A 21,261-nucleotide genomic window follows, 5' to 3' on the forward strand; every position below is an offset into this window, starting at 1 on the left:
ACAGAGGCCCCAGGGCCTGGGGAAGTGAGAGCCCCCATGAGGCTTTCCAGTAATATTTACCCGTGTATTGATGCAGATAGAGTTTGGGACACAATTTCTGGCGGCACCCGTCTCACATTCATTGATGTCAGTGCAAACCTGCCCAGGAAGAACAAAATAGCCATTAACTTCACTCTTAAGCAGATACCACATCAGATTACAGAATTAGGGCATCACTAGATGCAGAAACAAAGCCCCTGACACACCTTACTAGGACCCACAGCTCAAAGTTTTCCTTCAGACGAGCTTGAGCCAGATCCCAGCAATACTCCTGACCCCAGGCAAACTGTTCACCCTCTACAGAGTCACCAGAGATTTTAGCCTGGCAAAATAGCTTAGCTCTGAGCTGAGCTGTCAGAGTATCTCCTTACTGTGAAAGGATAGAAGAGAGTCCATGGAGCAAGAAGGTCAAAGACTGCGTCCTGTGACCAGCTAGCAGCTCTCTAAATAACACAAGCCACATGCCGTTCCTGCTTTTGGCAATATATTCTTATAAACCATACTAACACTAGGTGGTGGTTGGTTTTTTTTTACTTTAATGTGTCTATAGCTGTCAGGGAAGGGGAGGGGGCAATAGCTGCATCAACTCTTCTGTGTCCTAGTATGAAGGATTCCCCAGGCCGGCTTCACAGCTGCAAAGGTGTCAGACATAACATTCTGTCCAGCATAAATTCAGCAGAGGTAGGGTCTGGGGGTGGAGGTTGCTTTGCTGCTGAAGTGCTGGGATGTCCTTGGCAAGTCTCCCCCCTCTCACTGCATCAGGCTTCCCACCAATACAACTCAGTCATCTTGTATCTCCCCCCATTTCTTTGAAGGATCCAACACTTTTTAAGTATAATTAGGGGAGAAAGTTCATGGCTTCTGAAGGAGACAGAAACATTTCTGAGCCTTACCTGTTTGTTGGCCCTGGCATAAGCTAGTCCAACCCCTTCGACCGCTTGCCCAGTGAAGCCGGGAGGGCAGGGATCACAGCGGAAGCCCGGGATGGTGTTAATGCACTGGACCTTGGGGAAGCAGGGGTTTGCGTTGCACTGTAAACATGAAAGAGGAGGTGCAGAACTGTGAGGCAGGCTCGCTCGAGGCCAGCTGTGAAGGCAGCTCTCAAAGCAAGCCTTGCTGGGTGAGCTCCAGCTATTGTACTTTTCTTTTGAAAGAATAAACCAAAAATGCATAGAAGTTCCTGGCTTTCCTTGCAAGTGGAAAATGCAGCTTCCCCATCTCAGTTGTTCTCCCGAGTTCTTATATATGCAGACAAGTAAAACAAATCAACTTTCAGGACTAATTCTTCTTAGGTGACATCAATTGCCCAGGCAAAGAGCTGGCTTCACTTCACACTTTCCTTCCTGGCAGTCTCTGAATCCAGAGAACTGGATAATTTCTTACTCTGGTTTTGAAAGACAAGAACAGTTGTTTGTGTACAACTCTGGGAAGCAATTGTCTTTCCAAAGTTGCTGTTAATGCTTGTTTATTTTCTCCAACACGATTATTTTCACTGAATTCTTATGCTCTGTACTGGCAGATGCATTACATTAATACAGTGGTTCCCACATTTTGGTGACTAACAGATTATCATCAGTCTCAAAATCTCTCCTCATCCCTTTTAACTTCAGCAGGTTTTCAAACTGAAAGGCTATAGAGGTGCTATGGTTTGCAAGACACTTGGGAGTTGCTTGGTGGACTAACCAGCAAGCACAGGACTATGGTTTGGGAACCACAGAACTAAGGAGTCTTAGGGACACGCTGATAAAGCTGTGCACACACACACAGAGTAAACTTGGGGGAATGCCACACTTTCTAAAAAAATATAAAATACAGTATCAGCCTAGCAAGGTTTGATTTAAAGGCAGAAGTAAAGCAATACGAGTAGTGTGGTAGGATTTATTGCATAAAGGACTGTTGAGGAAGCATTTGATTCTGTTCCAGACATAATAAATCTTATCTCTAACAACTCATCAGCCATTAGCTCGGAAGATTGTAAGACCAAAAGGGACCGTTCTGGTCTTCCAGACTCACCTTCCTGTGTGGTACAAACCAAAAGATTTATTTTGTTTGAGCCTATGTATCTTTTAGAAAGAAATGTCTAGCTAAACTGGATATAAAACCAACATGGAGCAGAGCCTAAGGGCGGCTGAGATACAGACTTTCCTCCAATGAAATGATGTTTCTGTCAAACTTCAGCTCCTAGGGGAATTGCAAGACTTTTCTTTATAGCCACAAGGCAAACCTGCAACACTCTAAGAGAAGCAAGCCAGTTTTGTAACTTCCAGCCTCTCCTACTTGTTTTTTACCTCATTGATATCTGTGCAGTGGGAGCCGTTGCCTGAATAGCCTGGGGGACAGGGTCCACAGCGGAAGCCGGTGCCGGTCTCGGTGCAGGCCACTCCAGGGAAGCAGGAGTTTGGGAGGCATCTGTTAAACTGTGTGACGGTGATGACAGGGCCTGTCGCCTCGGTGTGCATGCCTAGAGGACAAGAGGAACGGTAAGAACAGAGCTGTCGCTGTCAGAGACTATCATCAGGTGGCCCCATTGTCTCAGAAGATCTCAGTGTGCTTCACACACAGGACATTTCCTCACATCCTTTCTGATGGTTGAGTTGTAGCTCTATTTTGTAAACGGAGAAAAATGAAGCCAGAAGCAGCAGTTTGACAGATTTCTGAGTCAGTGCAGACAAAAAATAATTAAGAAACCCCACAAGTCTTAGCTCCCAGTCCAAAACTCTTGTTGTGCCACCCTCCTTGCTGGTGTAATGCCCTTGCTTTTGGAGTTCCAGAGAGATCGGTTCTCTCCCTGGTTCCTCCACAACTACACCTCACTGGTGGTATGGACTCAGACACTTGGCTAAAGCAGAACCCAGGCTTAAATCTGGGAAGCATTGTGGAGGGCTGTCAGCCAAAATCTCTGCTGCAGAAGGCAGGCATGTTAAGCAGGTCAGCTTGGTTTGCAGCAGAAATACACTCACATCAGGCTCACGGAGGGCTCTCAGGCCATAATGTTACGGATAAAATGCTACCTGTTATCTCCACAAGGGCTAGGAAACCTCCCTTCATCCTGGCAGATGAGAAATCCATCTGTAACTCAGATGGTCATCACTTCTAGGCTGGAATACAGCAATATGGTCTATCTAAGCATGAAGTACTGTGTGTGATGTGTAAGAAATTCTAACCCATATAAAATGCTCCTGCAGTTCTATTCAGCACTCTGAACACATCAAGCCTGTCCCCACACCGCTGCACACCAGCTTCCCTTAAGGTTTTAGGCCAAATGCCAGGTTTTTGTCCTTATCCTCATGACCTGACCCACAGCACAAGAAAACTTGCAAAATTAATCTCTATGGGACACAGAACTTTACTGAAGGTCAATTCAAGACTGTGGATAAACTTTCCCAGAATCTAGAATTGTCACATCTCCCACACGCACTACTCTAAGTGACAAGGACACTTTTTGCTCCTGTTTTCTCCAGCTTAAAAGCCCAACATAGAAAACCTGAAAAAAACCAAACCAAAACAAAAAACAACAGTCTACCACCAGCAGCAGCAAAATCTTCACTAAAAACAAGGCCTCCTCTCTTCATGCTTCTCTTTCTGCAAAATAATGAGAAGCACACGACTGCTGTGAGTCACGTTGTTCAATGCCTGACTAAAAGAGGCTCAAATTCTACAGTAAGGAGTGCAGGAGAAGAACGCATATAAAGCAGAATAGCAAGTGGGGAAGGCAGAAATCAAGTAACAGAGAGAAAGTTCAGGACAGTTTTACGAGCAAATTATTAAAACAATTGCTGTGGATGAATGCATTTCTGTACTGCAGGTCCCAGAAGCTTTGGCTAATCTCTTTTCCAGCAGAAGTACAATCTCTCCAAATGCAGAAAATGGTTATTGCTCCACCCTTTGAGTGTACTGGCAAATAACAGAGCACCTCCAAGAACCATGCTTTCTGAAAGCCAGATATACTGGAGGTAAGTTCCAGTCTAGAAAAAAAGCCATTTATTGGGGAGCAAGATTTATATGGGAAAATTTATGACCCTGTGTCCTGAAGCCTCTATAAACAACCTCTTTGCTTGGATGGTGGCAACACTAGGACGGAAGGAATAGCAGAGTGATGCCTCTTGGGGGTGATGTTCCCTTCCACTTGCAGCTCAGGAGTAGCCAGCTGTATCCCAGAGGATCCCAGTGTGCATTCCCAGGCAGTTCTGACACCGGCCAGGGGCTGGGTACGTAGGAGACGTGGTTGGGCAGCTTTCTGCTGCAGAATGCAGCTGCCCTGAGCAGCACAGCGTGGTACGTCACAAAACCACTAACAAAGCTTATTTCGGAAATAGTGGAAGGAAGCGAACGCTGGGGTTTCGCTGGAAGGAAAGAGGAGCTTTTTCAGGCTACTTCTGCACCCCGTGCCCAGGAAAGGGACAATAGCTTCAGCTGCTGTTGAACCACAAGAACAGCACGGAACACTGGCCCACGCGTGCAGAATGTTGTGGGGGAAAAAGAAGCATCACTAGTATTGAGTATTACCTTGTGACACTCAGGGTAATCGTGAAACAAGCTATTTCCTTTGGGGAGGTGGTCACAGGTGGCATTTTACTACTTGTTTGGACACAAAGGTATGAAGGACTTGGAGGAGGCCGTTGAACATAGGACTCAGCTCAGTAACTCACCACAGGCATCACACTCCATGACTGTATTCTTCAGGAATGTTATCTCCTTAATCTAGAAGAAAACAAGAATCACCACTTAGCCAAAGGCTGAGTTTTGCTCTCACACAACTAATCGCCCCACTGCCAGAAAGCAGGGTGTCACGGTGAGGCTGCACAGTTACTTACAACCAAATTAACTCTTAGCCCAAGGTCTACGTTGCACTTTCTGGAAGCTGAGGTGGCTTGTGTTCCCTGCTGTAAGTCACTCCCTGCTGTAGCGTTTCTACAGGCTAACTTGATAACACTATTCTATCACAGATGCAGGAAACACTTGACTTGAATACACAGAAACAAGTATCATAGAGCAAGAGAAATCTGCTTTATTTGGGTGTTCTACCCTAGAAGATGCTGAACTAGCAGTCCTAGAGAGGGCTGCTTTATCTGCAGTCCAGGCACTGCATAAGTCAAGTCAGGAGGACATTCCCCTGTGAGCGATTTTTGTAGATATACTAATAATCTCTGACATTGCTTATGCTATTCTTTGGCCCTAATGCCCTTGCCATGAGGATATTTAGAATCTGTTCATGAAAGCTCCTCCCTCCGGACTTCCTCTGATCTCCTCTAGGCTCCTATTCCTTCAAGCTTGCTTCAGTAAAGAGATCATCTGTAGCATCGGCAGTGCAAAGACGCTGTTCCTTTGGTGAAGAAAGGAATATGGGACAGGCACAAGCTAACGTTTATGTGACTCTAGCATCTTAGAGAGCAATCCTAGCAGGCTTCTTTCCTGCAAAAGCCTTACTGGCTATCTACAACTGATGCTCGGCACCACCCTTCCACACCCTGTGGACTTTATGTTTCTGCAATTAAATCATTTCACTTTGACAAAAGCTTCTACTCATGTCCCTCTGCCAGCTCCCAGGTATAAGAGCAAGCTTTCATTCTCCCTTCCCTCCAACATGGCCTGGGGTCATGTATTTTGAATAGTTAATGCAGAGAGAGATGTAACCCAAATCCCCAGAACAGGGCGACAGAGAGCAGAGCGGAGAACTCGGAGCACTGCTAATGAATATTAGTGGTTCCTTTGTGCCAAGAATCTTTCAGCCTTTGGCTCAGGAGAGTAGATCTGGCCTTTTATTGTTGTGCCTTTTGCCATCCTTACTGCCAACATCCCAAGATGCTGAAAGTAAGTTTTAGAAAAAGCTTTGCACAGATTAAGAAATGATGAACTGCCACCTTGGCTCTCCAGTTGTAGATGCAAGTTTCTCTTCTGAGGAAGAGCTTTCTTGAAAGCGCTGTTGAGAAAAAGGCCATGGATAAAAAAAAAAAAAAAAAAAATTAGGTGGCAAAAGCGAGAAAAAGAACAAATAGAAAACCTGTATGGAGAAGCAGTGCTAAGCTGGATGGGAACACTGGAAATCATTGCTCGAGGCTGCCAGGAACCATGTCTGACCTGATTCCTAGTAAACACTGGGTATTTATGCAGTAGCCTGAAATGTGAGAGTAACTCAATGCAACAGATGTTTTTGCAGATTAGAGGCCGCCCAGTTTGCACTGGCACAGAGACCCGTCTGCCATTCCAATTATCTGGCAGGCAGAGGCTGCTGCCCCCAGCTCCCAGAGTGGAGCAAGGGAGAATGGAACCTTTTTCTATACTTAAAGGAGAGTTGACCAGACAAACCACCATCTCCTCGTTAAAATGGGAAAAGATCTAAGCACCCCAGAAGTTCCAAATTCCCTAAGAAACTACCAGAGCCAGAAAGGTTTAGGATTAAATCAACAAGAGGAAAGAGTGAATACAGAGCTTGTTTAGACTCCATGACTTCCCTTTCCAGGACCCTAATAGGGCTGAAAGGTCTCTTCCATCTTCCAAGTTTGGACTCTCTACTGATTTCATAAGCCCACAAAACCAAGGAAAAAGTTACTTGCTTTTCCAGTGAAATATATACCCACTGTGTGTGCGTGTCTGTTTCTTAAGAGTTGATTCTCCATGTACGCTGTTTTTCAGCAGACACGGTTCTAAGCAGCAGAATTTGGAATTCAGAGGAATCCACTTTATTTCAGAATTACAGATCTTACTGTGACAACACCACTGTGGTTTGCAGCACAATAATTCTATTGCTTATTTCACTTAATGCAGGAGACAGCCCCCCAGTTCCAGACTGGCACAATCCTCAGCACGTAAGGCAGAGGATTCAGAGATCTCTCTTGTGCAGCATGTAAGGAACTAGTCCCTTTCTCCCTTACCTGCTGTTTCAACAAGTCTCGAACTTCCATTAGCACACGGTTAGTTTCTCTCATCTCTTCCAGCATTTCTGGCCCAACTTCACCTCCTAAAAAACCCAAAGTGGTTGGGAAAAACACAGAAGAGCCATTAGCAGTACAAACTGATATTATTAACTTCAGCTTAAAGATACAGACCCCTCCACACCAGTCTCTGCCAGTTCCTAACTAGAAGCTTGCTGGAATTCACAGAGACTTGCCCATCGGGTGGAATTAGCTCCGGGCAGGGCAGACGGTGATAATCAGCCATGCCTGTCAGGTAGGTAACAGTTACCCCTCAGCAAACAAATTGGCCTGGCAGGCTGGCAGTTGTGGTAGCTGTTAATCTGGCGTGGTCGCTGCAGTTCACACATAGGAAGGTTTTGCTGCCAAAAGAAGCAAATTAATAATTCAGTGCTATGGAAGCTGCTATGATGGGCACCACTAAAGGAAGGCTTTTTGCTGAGTCTATCCCAAATGTGCTGCCAAGCACTGAACGTGGAAAACCAGCACATCAGCCGTTGCCTCGCCTGTTCTCAAGGTGCAGACTTTTTTCTTGCTGGAGACGAGTTCTTTTTGGGTAGCGGCAGTTTCAAATTGCCATGTAGTGGCTTTGGGACACGAAGGATCCATCTGCTCATCCATGCAACACTGCAAAATCCTTTTTCAACTATGCTGAATAGAGGATATAAATCATTTTACAAGGTCATCTAGGGCAGATTAACATCACTTTTCCCTCCCATCTGCTAGATTCTAGACTTGCCTAGTTCTTTGAGCTAAAAATCTAGTCTAAACTCCAGCTTCGCTCAAGAAGAAAGAATGCAAGTAGCTCATTGTTTCTAGAATTATGTAAGTTTTAAGAAAACTTGAACCACTTTAAAACAATTAAAGTTCAACGCTGGTATTCTCCTGTCTGCCATGAGAAAGTACAACCTCATTTCTCAGTTTTTTCTAGATTAACTGATCCCCTAACAAGTCACACCTTGCCTACAGTGTAAGAAAACCTTTATGAAAAAAGAAATAGCAGGATCTTCTCCAAACAGCACTGTGTGTTCGGGAGAAAACGAGCTGGAGTTAGGGGTCTGCCTCCATGAGCGTGAGGAATTTGCCAGTGCCAGAGGCAGGATGTGAGCCTGTGCTACTCGGCACAACAACTTCAGCATTCTCATGTGACAAATGAGCCTGAAAGCCTCACGGGTCTTCCTCGCACAGAACCAAGAGGACTGTAGGAGTATCTGTAACCCCTCCAATACATTCTGGTTTGGGAACTCAATTGAAAGTACCACAAATGTGTCATTCTAAGACAGAAAGACTGAATTAAACTGACGTTTCTTTTTTTACTGAAAACAAGGAGCTTGCACATAATTTCTAGCTTCAAACAGAGGTTTTGAATAAGCTCTGCATGAAGGCGTCAGGCGGCTTCCGTTATTCCTGGGAAGAATTTTCCATCCCTAGTAGCAAGCTGTAATTTAAAATAAAAATTTGAGGGTTTTTTAATACTCAAATTCACAGTAATGATTCAGCCACGCAGGAGTGATTTCCAAAGCGAATCTATGCACTTGCAGACATTTCCATCACTCTGCATCCTTCCCCATGGACTCATTCTGTCTCCACAACACACACCTGAATCTCTGGTACACAGCCTGAGTCTGCCGGATCTCACAGATCCTCTTGGAGTTGAAGATTCCCTGAACGGGCTGTTCAGAGAAGTGGAAGTTTTGTTCTTAGCATGGCTATGTTCCTAGAAGTCAGGGCTTCCCTGGGCTCTATGTGCACAAGCAGAGAGAATATCCAAGGATCCTGGCTATAGGACATTCTGTATGATCTGTTTTTTTAACTTAAATCACATGCAAAATGCAGATCAATGTAAAGTGTCTCTTGCAGGTCATTACAAAACACAACAACATTTTCAGTTGCCCTTTTCTTAAAAAACTTCACTACTCAGGAGGGGAACTGGGGAAAAATCTAAGACCGAACATTTACAGTTAAGCTTCAAGTTTCATATGAAACTACAAAATCCCTAAACATTGCTTTTAGGATTCAGCAGATGCAGCTGAAATGTTAACCTTCTTCATCATTCCCTTCTGCAAAACAAAATTTTCATAGGAATCTAGAAAGCATACGAGTCCAGAAAATACAGAGAGAATTAAAATGACTTACCTGCTCTTCTCTGCTGACATGATGAAAAAGGACAAGAGAGGCAGAGGAGAAAAACAAATGCTAGAGCTGAAATCATCTTTGAATCTCCAGGCAGTGTGGACATATGGGCTTCTCTCGCAACGAATTTTTAACCTGCAGGTTTGCCTCTGCTCCCCATTAGTGTCTGTGGTTTGCTATTTATGAAGTTGCATTCCTTCCTCTGAAGTTCTTATTCTCTGATGCTGGACGAGGGGTGGACGTCATTTCTGGCTGCTAGTCCACAGAGAACGTTACAAAAGTAAACAATATGAGAAACTCATCAGGAGAGTAGTTTAATTTTTTTTTTTTAGACCGGCTTGTACCAAAATAGGTCAGAAAATTCCAGAATTAAATGGATTCTTTTTGGATTGGGGTTTTATTTCTTCTTCATGGACACAGGATAGACGGATGATTCATAGCCATAACCCTCACAGATTTTCCTTCTAAAACTGCTCGCAAGATCACAAAAGCTACGAGACATCTGGACTTCACTAGAGTTTCAGAAAAGACTCTTTAAACTCCCAAAAGACAGTTTCACCACTCACACTTGGGGTAGAACTATTGAATCATCTTCCAACTCCAAAGAGGAGCTGTCACATCCTATTTCGGAGAGGGGTCGAGCAAATGTACTAGAGGCTGATGTTCTTATTACCCCCCACCCAGGCTTGTCTAAAGGAAGGATGCAGTGCAGAAGTGACGGCATGAAAGGAAGGTAGACTTTGCTGTTTCTTGTCTGTGAAGGAATGAGTCTCAGTCCAGCATTTTCCATCAGTCAGCCTCAATCCAACACTTTCCATCAGAAGACACAGAGAGGATTGAGAAAGCCATCTAGACCAGCCAAAGAAAATCGGCCCAAAGAAAATCTTAAAGCTGCTACATTGCATGTTAAACTATGACCTGTAAGAAGTTTAGTGTGAAGACCAGTGAAATTCTTGATCACACATTCTCACTGTTTGATTGTCAAATCTGTCTGAATGTTGATCATACAGCTCCCTTGGGGACACAGACAGGAAAGCCCCAGGAAACAGTAGCTCAGTCTTTAAAGTGTTATAGCAGCAGGATCCCTGGATATTTACACAAAGATTTTTTTCTCATTTTGAGCTCAGACCTCCCATGTTCAGGAAAAAACTTGCCATCCTTGTGGCTGTGCACAATTCTGGAAGGTAACTGCGTGCAGTCTGGCAGGCACTGGTGAGCATGCAAGTTCACTAATAAATATTATTAGTTTTATATTACGGGAATGCTGCAGCAGACAGATTATACGTTTTCTTGCACCAAGCAAATTTATATGCAAAATAAGGTTAATTTGCATGTGTTACCTAGCTGGCATTTGCACGATTCTGCTTGTCTGGCACACATGCCATCTCATGTTACACACAGCAAGTGACTTTTTGCTGTCAAGCCACAGGTAAATCAGCTTTGAGGGTTTGATACTTGTGGTAAGCAAAAGTGGTTTAGAAGGAACTCAGAACAACTGAGTTTCCCAGGTTTTAGCATTTCTGGGTCCTTCTGGACAAATCAAAACCATGGCAACTGATGATTAAAGATAAAATATACTGGTTTTCCTAGTGATGTTCTGGGAAATATTTACAATTTTTATTTTATAGCAACAAATGGGGAGTGAATGAAAAATGCCCCGTCACACATCCCACAGGGAGCAAGTTTTTCACCAGAAACAGGAATAGTTGATGTCCGTCCAGCTTATGTTTGAAGGTGCTGTTGTCAAGAGGTGAGAGAGGCATCCAGACCTTGCAGACTGCTCAGTCCAGAACCCTGCTGGTGGCAAGCAAGGAGGCCCATTAGTACCTGTTATGGTAGTGGAGAGTTTCAAGGGAAAAGCACATTACTTCAACAGAAGCCTCATGGGTCATTAATAAAGGAAGATTCTTGCCAACTATTCAGAAAAAATCTGTTTTCTTCAAGTTGGGAGAAGTCATAAAACTCCAGTAAGAAAAGATGTAACTCACATGGAATGAAGAATGGACAAGGGTCACTTGTGAGGTCACCTCAGAAACAACTGACATCAGATTTGCTTTCTATGGAGAAATATATGTCCGTATAGAATGATGAGACAATCAAAATCCCAGTACTACAAAAAAGAAATTAAAAGAAAAAAGGAACTATTCAATACAAGGCAAATAAAATATGTATGAGCAGTAATGATGTTTTCTGCTATCTAAGCAAAGTATTACTCAATGATATTAGGACATAAAACCAAACCAACCCACAATAAAAAAAACCCTTAAAGTCAGACACCTAATAAAACAGGTGTTTGAAAGTCCAGTATCCAGCTACCTGGAAACTTCTGTGTTTCTACGTTTTCAGGGGCCAAAAAACCCCCAGGTTTTGAGAAGAGATAGTAGGCTGACTAGTAACAACTGTTTCTGAGACCACATGAAATTCGCTTGTAAAATGATGGGACCCCCAGCCAGCAAGGGAGCGGTATTTGTATCTAGGAAGAGCTCTCGAAGACTGTCAAGAAGAGTCCTGCTTCCTCTGTACAGAGTTCAGCATTTTTCCGAACACTTTCAGCTGCCCAGAATCTCGTGCCCTTTTACAATACTATAACCTGGTGACCACGTGTCCTGGTTTCGGCTGGGGTAGAGTTAATTTTCTTCCCAGTAGCTGGTGCAGTGCTGCGTTCTGGATTTAGTGTGAGAATAATGTTGATAACACGCTCATGTTTTAGTTGTTGCTAAGTAGCGCTTATCCTAAGTCAAGGATTTTTCAGTTTCCTGTCCTCTGCCAGCGAGCGGGCCTACAAGCAGCAGTAAGGGGGCATGGCCAGGACAGCTGACCCGAACTAGCCAAAGGGCTATTCCATACCATAGGGCGTCATGGCCAGTATATGAACTGGGGGGAGCTGGCTGGGATGGGCAGATCGCTGCTCGGGCATCGGTCAGCAGGTGGTGAGCAGTTGCATCGTGCATCATGTGTCTTTCTTGGGGTTTATTTCTCTCTCTTTTTGTTATATTCCTTTTCATTGCTATTATTATTATATTTTATTATTGTTGCTGTTATTATTATATTACATTTTATTTTAGTTATTAAACTGTTCTTATCTCAACCCTACTTTTTTTTTTGATTCTCCTCCCCATCCCACTGGGAGCAGGGAGGAGTGAGTGAGCAGCTGCGTGGTGCTTAGTTGCTGGCTGGAGTTAAACCCCGACATCACATTATACGTAAAATTCACTATATTTTCTAATATGTCTATTATTTAACATCTAAGTTAACTCATTAAAACCATATTATAGAGAAATTAGATAATTTTCTTTGGTTTTACTATGGACTGAAGAAACTCAAATAACTGACATTAAAAAGAAGAAATCTCCCAAGCTCCTGCAGTCACTGCACAGGACAAAAGGAGAAGAGTGAACCCCTCTCTTTTGAAGACTTCCTTGTATGGACAAGCTGCAAGTCACCAAAGTATTTAAAACACTCAGGGCTACCAGCAGCAAACCTGGATCTCTTCAAAGGAAAGAGAAAAAGAGAACTTGGGTAATGTGGACAATCTGCAAGTACATCATCATCTGTGCTCTCCTCTGCAAGAGAGTCACAGACAGTGAATTTATTAGTGGAGGCTGGAGCGTACACTGAACTGGCTCACAAGGAGCACGTGTTACTGGTAAGTAGCTTTGCAGTTAGCTGAGGTGTTACAGCACAAGAGGCAAACTGTGAGTATGTACTGAGAAGATGCAAGTTCTCAAACTCAGTAAAGTCAGGTTCACTGCTGAGAAATGACACTCATTTCCCTCAGCAATAATTAGTGTAGGACAGTATGGTGACAGAACAGTGCTGCTCACTTATTCTAAATGAAATGAACCAAAGCATATTAAATCTGCATTACACCCATTTTAAATATTTGAACAAATAAGTCTTCTGCATATTAAGGCAGCGATCGGTATGTCTTTACCTTCTTCTAGAAACCCAAAGCCATTTCTTTTTAGTCTAAAACAGTTTCTGGGAATCATTTCTGTTCACTGACAGTAGCAAAATAACTGTACAAATTAAAATGTAGCTAATTTCTACAGAGCTTTCTTGAGTTGAGCAAGACACAGTGTCTCCACAAGGTGAGGTCATTCCTACCTTTATTTTTCTTGGACTCATTCTACACCTTTCTATATTCAGATCTGAGGGCTAGAAATCCCTATAAATCACTACTCTTAACGTAGCTTAAACACACAGTAGCAGATCAGAAAGTGTTTGATTGTGGCTGGTTATTTTTGGGTGCCTGTGCCTGTTTAAAAAGGATAAATTCAAAAGTAGCTGATGTATCTGAACTTGTTATTATCTGATGGGGAAACATCTTCCAGATTTGTCAATATCATTTTTTAAGCATTACTGATTAAAAAAAAAAAAAAAAAAAAGTGAGCAGCAGATAGTGTTTATTTGGGCTCCAGTGTAAAAAGTGTTTTTGCACTCTGCGCAGTGCCAGGTTAGTTACACCTTTTTCCCTGACTGGAGTTGACATCACAAATGAAACCAGCACACAAACAAGCAACAAAAAGAAAAGCTCATACTAGTTTAAAGTTTAAATATTTTCCATCTCTGTGTTTTTAACTAATCTTTGCCAAGTGAAGGACAAAAGTCAGAAGGAAAAAGTTATTTTTCAGTCTTGTAAGGTCAAATTCTAAAAATAAGTGAAAAACATCTACACCCTCTGAAATTGTATGCTAAGTGTTTTACAATGTTTCTTATATATTTATGGTCGTAAGAAACCAAATTATATAAAAGATGATCAGCAAGGATTTCAGAAAACATCTCCTCCTTTTCCTCCCAGTACAGGATCAATATTACCAATGGAACTCGTCACTAAGCCTTCTCTACCCTGTTCTTAAACGCTTCCAGTGATGGAGACTCCACAGCCACCCCTGGAGCCTTCCAGTGCTTTATCTTCCCACTGTTAGAAAACGTTTCCAAGGGATGCTATTTAAGCCCATTGCTTCTTCTCTTATTCACCATGGACCCAAAGAGCAGGCTAGTCCTTCCTTTGAACAAGCACTATATATTTGAAAACTTGCATCTCAATTCTATGATTTCGTAAGAGCCTGCTAATGTATGCAGCTTCCAGGCATAGGCATTGCAGACTGTCAACAGTTAGTCAGTTCTAAGAGAAATCAAAGTCTTGAAGTCTCAACTAAATCTTAAATCGGTCATGATTTTTGTAGTTGTCACAATACATAAACTATCTATGACTCAGAAGACACATTATCTATCATGGTGAATTGCTTGATTACAGCTGAAGTTGAACGAATCCGACACATTTCACTCATGAGCAGATCAGTAAGCAGCCCAATCCATCAGAATTTTTCAGCCCAAGCACAGTATTTTTCAGCTTGTACTTATTCTGAATGCTATTGTCTAACATTTGCAAATTCCAAAGATCCACACCATGAAAAGGACTGGACACTGAGGTTTGAGGCCCAGCTGCCAGCAGAATCTTCAGTCTTGTCCTACCTTCTGCTATGTGCTTCCAGACTAAACAAAAACCTGCTTTCAAAAGTTTGCAAAACATGATTTTACAGCTTGATTATGTACAAATACTTATCAGTTGCTAAAACAAAATCTCAACAAACAGGATTCCTAAATGATCTACTTAGAGCTATTTGCAGTCCTGAGGTAACAAAGTTTAGGTATTAACTAAATAATGTAAATAATAGCACCAATGGTGCTTCTTTATGGAAAACAGATTCATTATTTGACATAAACACCTAGAGCGATGCAAATATTACCCACACAATCCATCAGTCAATAGGTGAGAACATCCCCATCCCCTCCCTGTACACTTCATTCATTGCAAGATGGAATAATCCATTCTAGGTTGTGGTTTGTTACATGTTTGAAGAGTTACAGTTTGCTGCAGTCTGGTTTATGTCTCTAACGTTGAATTTCTTAGCAAAGCAAGGCACTGAAGGTCACGGAAGACCTTTTATAAGTAAGTACTTTTAATGTTTTTTTCATTTAATCAATGGCAAACTGCAGTGACAGAAAATCAAGCCTGCAAAATACAATAAACAGACATGGCTCCACTGTGCACTATGCTAGCTTTATCATTCGGTCTTCTTGTTTTCTACCCTACTGATGGAATTCGACTAATGTCAGTAAAGCCGTTTACATGAGCTAAAAACAAAAAAAAAAAGTCACACAGCTTGCTGTGGCACTAGGCAGGATGACATAACGCTGGGCCACAACCACAGGATCACAGCCACTGGCACATTGTGACAGGGACATCTCCTGGGAGGAAGCTACTGCCTTCCACCGCAGAAAGCCCGGCCTTCCTTGAAGTAAGATGAGAGTTCCAGAAGGGTCAACTTTCCCGCTTATTCTTCCGATTTGATGACTTTTATACTTACTGCGTATGAATAGCTGACTTTCAAGGGAACATCAGTTTTCATCCTGAATATTTTCTTAGAGTTCTGAATGCAACAAAACAAACACCATAACGTTAGTGTACAAAAATAGCTGCAAAATGGTTTCTGAAAAAAGGCGTATAGATGCTTTCCAATGTTTGAGGGAGGAATCCCACAAAAAAGACACGATGAGCCAAGAACACATTCAAACCCTTTGTTTTATCCTCAGCTCCTAACCCCCAACCAAAAATAATAACCAGAACCAGTATGACCAGAGTAGGCATTTTCCAATATTTTTGCCATTGAATAGCCAACACAACAAATGCACATTTAATAAGTAGGAGACATTTGTAAGCCATCAGACACATATCAAGAAATTGCCAGCTTTATCACCTCCTTTTTCTTTCTTTTTTTTTGAATTCAGTGGGACAAGAAAGGTGCCAGTCTGAAAATTTCAAAGTGTGTCATCAGGACAGATTCCCTGCACCTCTGGACCTGACCTAGGAAGCTCCTAGTAAGAGTCGGAAGCAGCTCCTGTCCCACAAGGCTTTTTGTTTCTTGATCTCTCTAATGAGACTCCCAACAAGATAACCAATTTGTAGCAACCATGAGAGAGCTAATTGGCCTGACTCTTTATTGCCACATTACTCTTCTGAGGAAGCAAGAATCGTGCTCTGCAGACGTGGAACTGAATCACTCAGAAGTTAAGCAGCTTGCGCTAGGTCACACCACGCAAGTAAACTGAACCTGGAAGCCCAAAGCTCATGCCAGCACTGAAATAACTAAACCGTCTTTCTTCTCTGAAGAAGGGGAATCTTCATTCACAAACATTGGCAGGGAAAGATGCTAAAAAAAATAAGCACATGCACATTCATCTAAAATAAGTGATACTACATATTGTCTGGGCAGCCTTACCACCACTGTAAGTGGCTGATCTTCCTGGAAGTGACTTTCTGCCCACATGGGCTGAGAGAATGACACAGGATGATGTAGGAACTCTGAGAAGCATCGGCAAGAAAAGCTGTATTTTTGCAAGAGAAGAGAATATCAAACAACTATAGCCCTGGGACAAATAAAAAGTGTCTAAGTGCACAGTAAGAACATCACAGTTCAGTTTCATCACAGATGTGATACTGAACTTCCAGTACTCAGAGGGCAGCAGGAAGCATGAATGAGGCTAACCTAGACTGCTTGGGTAGTCTAGGTTACTAGATTACTTGGTTACTAGTAGCTCCATCCAGGGAGTGTCCTCAGGAACAGCAGGAGATGAGGCCAGTGACAGGACTGGTGACAATATGGGTCCAAGGTCTATCCAGAGACAGGGCTACAAGATCACCCTGAACATTGTCCTTCATTTAAAATACGGTCCAGAACTTCCCAGTGACTTGCTGAGTTTTGATAATTTAATTTGTTGTCTCTAGAAAGGTCGCAGCACTGTCAAATGTTCTGCACCCCTGGGTCCCACACTGATAATCCTACCCCTTCCAAAATGCCTGAGCCATTGTGTCAGCATAATCCTGTCTGAAGAGAATTAAGACACCTGGAACTAAAATGCTTTTTACAAAACTGAGGGCAGGAGGCCAATCAAAGGGCCCACAAATTTCATATCGGCCCTCAGTTTTGCTCTACCCCTCATTCAAGCTGGCCAGAGACACACTATGACAAATCCCAGGGGGATTTGACAAAGCCCAGGGGGTGAAAAGCAGTGGCATGTACAGATCAAGACGAGCTGTCACCCATCCTTCCCTTCCTTCTAGCTGCTCGCTGTAATGAACCTTACAGATGGGGGTGTAAAATCCTGCCAGAGCTCCTTCTCCCCACCGCCACCCTGCTCAAAACTATTCCCCAGCATATGTCGCAATCATACACCCAGGAGGGTTGTTAAAACCTTACAGGAAACATCTCACATTTTTTCCTTTACTATTCATGCCATTTTCTATTAGGGACAATAAAGACTTCTAACACTGGATTAAGCTCATTTGCAACAATGAGCTACTATTGCTCCAGGAGCCAGCAGGAGCTCAGACTCATTGAGGGAACTGGGAATAATTAACTGAATTGTACTGGAAAAAAGGAGAAGACTGAAGGCTGTTTTGACCAAGAGAGATGCAAACTGATGCGATGGTTTAGGCATCACATCTCGCAGGGAATTATTGTTGGGAGTATCATTAATGCTTAGAGTATGCAGTTTTTTTCAGTAAAACAGCTTTGGCCGTGGTGTCCCTTTTTGGATTTTGCTACTAAAAGACACCTCCCAGAGTCATAATGACAATAACACAGTTTTACTGATTGCTTTCACTCGTTGCTCAGTATGCACTAAGTCACTTCCCAAAACTCTTAGGGATGGCAAACCTTAAAAGCTTTTCGAAGCAGACTGGTTTTCCTTTTCCCCTAAATGATGTATATAATTCACCTCCGTGGTCAAACCTTCTTATTGTGTAATCCAGGGGTCTTCAGCAAGAGTGTAAACAGGAATTGTCTCATTACAGAAGGGACTGGAAGTGCTCAGTGCTCTGAGATCACACATGTAGGTGGGCAGACAGCATGTACACTTTTTAATAGTCTGGGGACCTCTCCTAGGGAGCACTGACTTGGTTTTGATCAAGTACCAAGACTTATTAACTCCAAAGAAACATCTGGCAGTGACCCCTTCATAGGCAGAATACTGAACCTGAGGGACCCTGGAAATCTACTCTGATATGTTGCTGGAGCTGTCTGCAGATGATTAGTTCAGTAGTCATACATAAATGCACATACTGTGTATGAATAATACTATTTCTGTATCTTATATACAAGTATTACATAGATGAGTATTTGCTGTCCTCAGATTACTGCCTTCTAGCCACAAGCTGGCACATGCCATTAGCCTTTTGACATGCAGCTTCAAAAAAAGATCAAGTTTCCATCACGCCTTTCAGCAAGGAAGATCCCAAGGAACCTGACAATCTATTCATACCTAATACCACCAGAACATAGACACCTTTGGGACAGAGAGCGCAGCCAAATACATAACAGAGTGTAGAACAGCATTAAAAAAAAAGGGAAACATTTGGCTTGGGACTCCAGAGAAAACCTTTGCTTTTTACAGGGAGCGCCAAGGAATGGTTAGCATCCATTCACGGGAGACAGAGCTGTGCTTTCTGTGGTCACATCCCAAAGACCCACAGAGAAAATTTGAACTTCACGGTTTATTCTGCCTCAGAAGTATGAAGTGGTAAGTTACCTTTCCCAGCAAGCTGGACCAGTAGTTCTAATAACTGTGTTCAGACAGACCACAAAGCTGTCCTTTCTGTGGACACCTCAAGGGAACACCAACAAATTTTCCATGCCAAAAGTTATATTAAGAAAACCTGTTCAGGTCTCCTGGATACATGCAGCAAAAAGCTGTAGCTTTTTAATAAGTGTTGATTCAAGATTAATGATAGTTCTCTTGACATTTCCTCTCTTACTGACTGCAACAGGGGCCTTTTTTTTTTTTCTTCCCATTTGCTCTTTTTCACATAACCTCTCCATAGCAATTAGCTCCTCTGCTTACATTTAAAAAAAAAAAGCACACCAAAAACCAGAAGGAAGATATCTAGTGTGATTTAACAGCTGGAAAATAGCAAAACCAGCACCAAGCAATCAGGTCTTTTCAGGACACCAGTGATCAAAAGACCACTGTTGAGGGACTCTGTAAAAATGTAATTTGCAGTCAGCTGTTTGCAGGAGACATAAACCTTTGCACTGTTGAAAATTAGAGTTAACTTGTAGGAAGAGGAAGAAAGGATAGATCACTGTATTACTCACCCCTCACATCTTGCACTGGCTGTGGGGATGCTGAAAACATTAGGTCAGAAGCCTGACCACTGCTTTCTCCAAACTCAACTCTTCAAAATACTGGATGGGACAGAGAAAAGGGGAAAAGAAGTTGATCACTAAATGCAATACTCTTCGTCTCATCTCAGGAAGAGGCTACACACTTAAGTTCAGTTTTAATATGAGTAGTTTAACACTTGCATGCAGAAATATGACTTTTTCTTATACAAGGAAAATGAGAAAAAAGCCTTTATGAATTACAATGAAAATTCTTCAAGCGTAGGTGCTTTCTTTGATCGCTGTGGAATCAGGATGACTAGGAGATTCATGGAGGGCACAAAAATAGAGGGATATAGGAAGCACCAGCAGATTGTCAAGGCTGTTCTCTAAAGTGGCCTCATTATCCATATGTAAAATAAGAATCCTGAATATGAAAAAAGAAAATGGGATTATTATAATAGCAGATCCTTAGTATTCCACAAAAATCATTCTTCCTCTTATGATGGTGGTAGAGCAGAACATTGTCTCAATCTTTCTTGCTTATACCCCACAGCAACTGATTAATAACTTCTGTTAGATTTTGAGCAAACAAGAATGAATCTTCTTTCTGGAAACTGTCTTTTATGCCTTCATTGATTGTTCCCAAAATCTTGACCACAAAAGGATGCCAGCTCCTCAAAGGATGAGCAGAGAATGACAAACCCAGTATCTTCTAGACAGACCCATTATAGCACAAGGCAGTATCTTCTCCACACTGCTGTCCCCCTTCTAGTGTTTGCCTGAGGCGTTCCACAGGCTTTCCGTCAGAGATAATTACGGCTGTCAGAGGAATGAATAGACAAAAATGTTCACAGGGCCCACGCTCTGGGGGCGGGGAAGGACAGGTATCGTCCTCAGAAGCAGGAGAACCTTGTCTCTCTGTAAAGAGAGATCTCATACAAAACGAAGATGAATTTTCCAACAGAAATAATAGCACAGAGCCAGGCAGCCGAGCCCTCATTCACGTTTGGTTCGATAACAACGTTAAATACTCAGCGATTCTCACGCAGACATATCTCCCCGCTCAGGCCTGAAAGCGCTCTGGTACGACTCAGAAATGTTATCTGAGTTACAGCTTTTGCAAAGCTGAAGAGAACATCTGTGCTACCTGGTCCAGACTACTAGAAAGTTATTAACAGATGCAAGTCAAAAGAATCACTTTGAGAGGCCTATTCGCCTTCAAGCAAACAGTTTCATTGGTGAAACTGCTTGTTTCACCAACCTCACGGACTGTGGAAACAAAGAAGCCACTGGCTACTAAATGCATGCTTTTCCTGGCGTACATACTGTCAGCTCATCTTGTCATACATCTCTTTTCACATGCACATTTTACTTTCATAAGCTTTGAGACATTACAGATTACTGGCTTTATCCAAAAAACTTTGTACAACATTTATAAACTCAAGAGGAAAATTCAGCATCATCCAGACTATGGGTTATGGGTTTTTTTCACCCCTAGAGAAATGGAAAAATGGCATGTATACAGGCTCACAAGTGGTGGGAAGCTCTCCAGAAAGATGGAGTCTGGAGACTAATCCAAACCTCTTGAGTTTTCAAGAAAATATCAGACCAGAAATCTCACAGGAATGAACTGGCTCTGGAGATTTCTGGCAATTCCTCCTCCTGACCCCACCCAAAGCTGAAAAACAGCCACAAAAGCAAATCTAATCTTTTTCACAGTATTTTTCAGTATCACGGTCTGTGTAAAGATTCAGACGAAGTCCTTGCTTCATCTAAACTGCTCTTCCCATCCAAACATTGCAAGGACACATATTTAGCCTAATTGCGATGGTCGCAGAATTACTCTACTTTTAATTCCACATGGAAACTAGAAGTTTGATCCTCTGTATTTTCGCAATGCTTCCTTCAATAAAGGCCAATTGCTTTTGGCTAGCACAGCAGTCAGCTTCTTCCATTAACCTTTACTCAAGCCAAAACACTTTGGGTGTAAGCGACATCGAGTTCCTGAG

General features: G+C 42.5%; 1 protein-coding gene across 14 annotated transcripts in view; it reads right to left on the bottom strand.

Annotated features, from left to right (window-relative positions):
• The window catches only part of COMP (cartilage oligomeric matrix protein), a 39,496-nt gene that overhangs the window by 7,331 nt on the left and 10,904 nt on the right, over window positions 1–21,261 (bottom strand). For 5 of the 14 annotated variants that reach the window (XR_012626566.1, XM_074851760.1, XM_074851759.1 and 2 more), the window contains 9 exons: window positions 19,244–19,333; window positions 15,458–15,520; window positions 11,072–11,193; window positions 9,087–10,910; window positions 6,912–6,997; window positions 4,689–4,740; window positions 2,328–2,500; window positions 933–1,070; window positions 61–138 (listed from right to left, as the gene is read on the bottom strand). Coding sequence is in view for 13 of the 14 variants with exons in the window: in XM_074851760.1 (XP_074707861.1) it covers window positions 61–138; window positions 933–1,070; window positions 2,328–2,500; window positions 4,689–4,740; window positions 6,912–6,997; window positions 9,087–9,189 (630 nt within the window). In the remaining variant the exon portion in view is untranslated. Of the gene's footprint in view, window positions 1–60; window positions 139–932; window positions 1,071–2,327; window positions 2,501–4,688; window positions 4,741–6,911; window positions 7,602–8,549; window positions 8,693–9,086; window positions 11,194–15,457; window positions 15,521–19,243; window positions 19,334–21,261 lie in introns of those variants that run through there. The other 9 variants (XM_074851762.1, XM_074851767.1, XM_074851766.1 and 6 more) reach the window with 9 other exon arrangements.

The sequence above is a fragment of the Strix uralensis genome, chromosome 27 (assembly GCF_047716275.1).
Source record: "Strix uralensis isolate ZFMK-TIS-50842 chromosome 27, bStrUra1, whole genome shotgun sequence".
NCBI classification, from domain to species: domain Eukaryota; kingdom Metazoa; phylum Chordata; class Aves; order Strigiformes; family Strigidae; genus Strix; species Strix uralensis.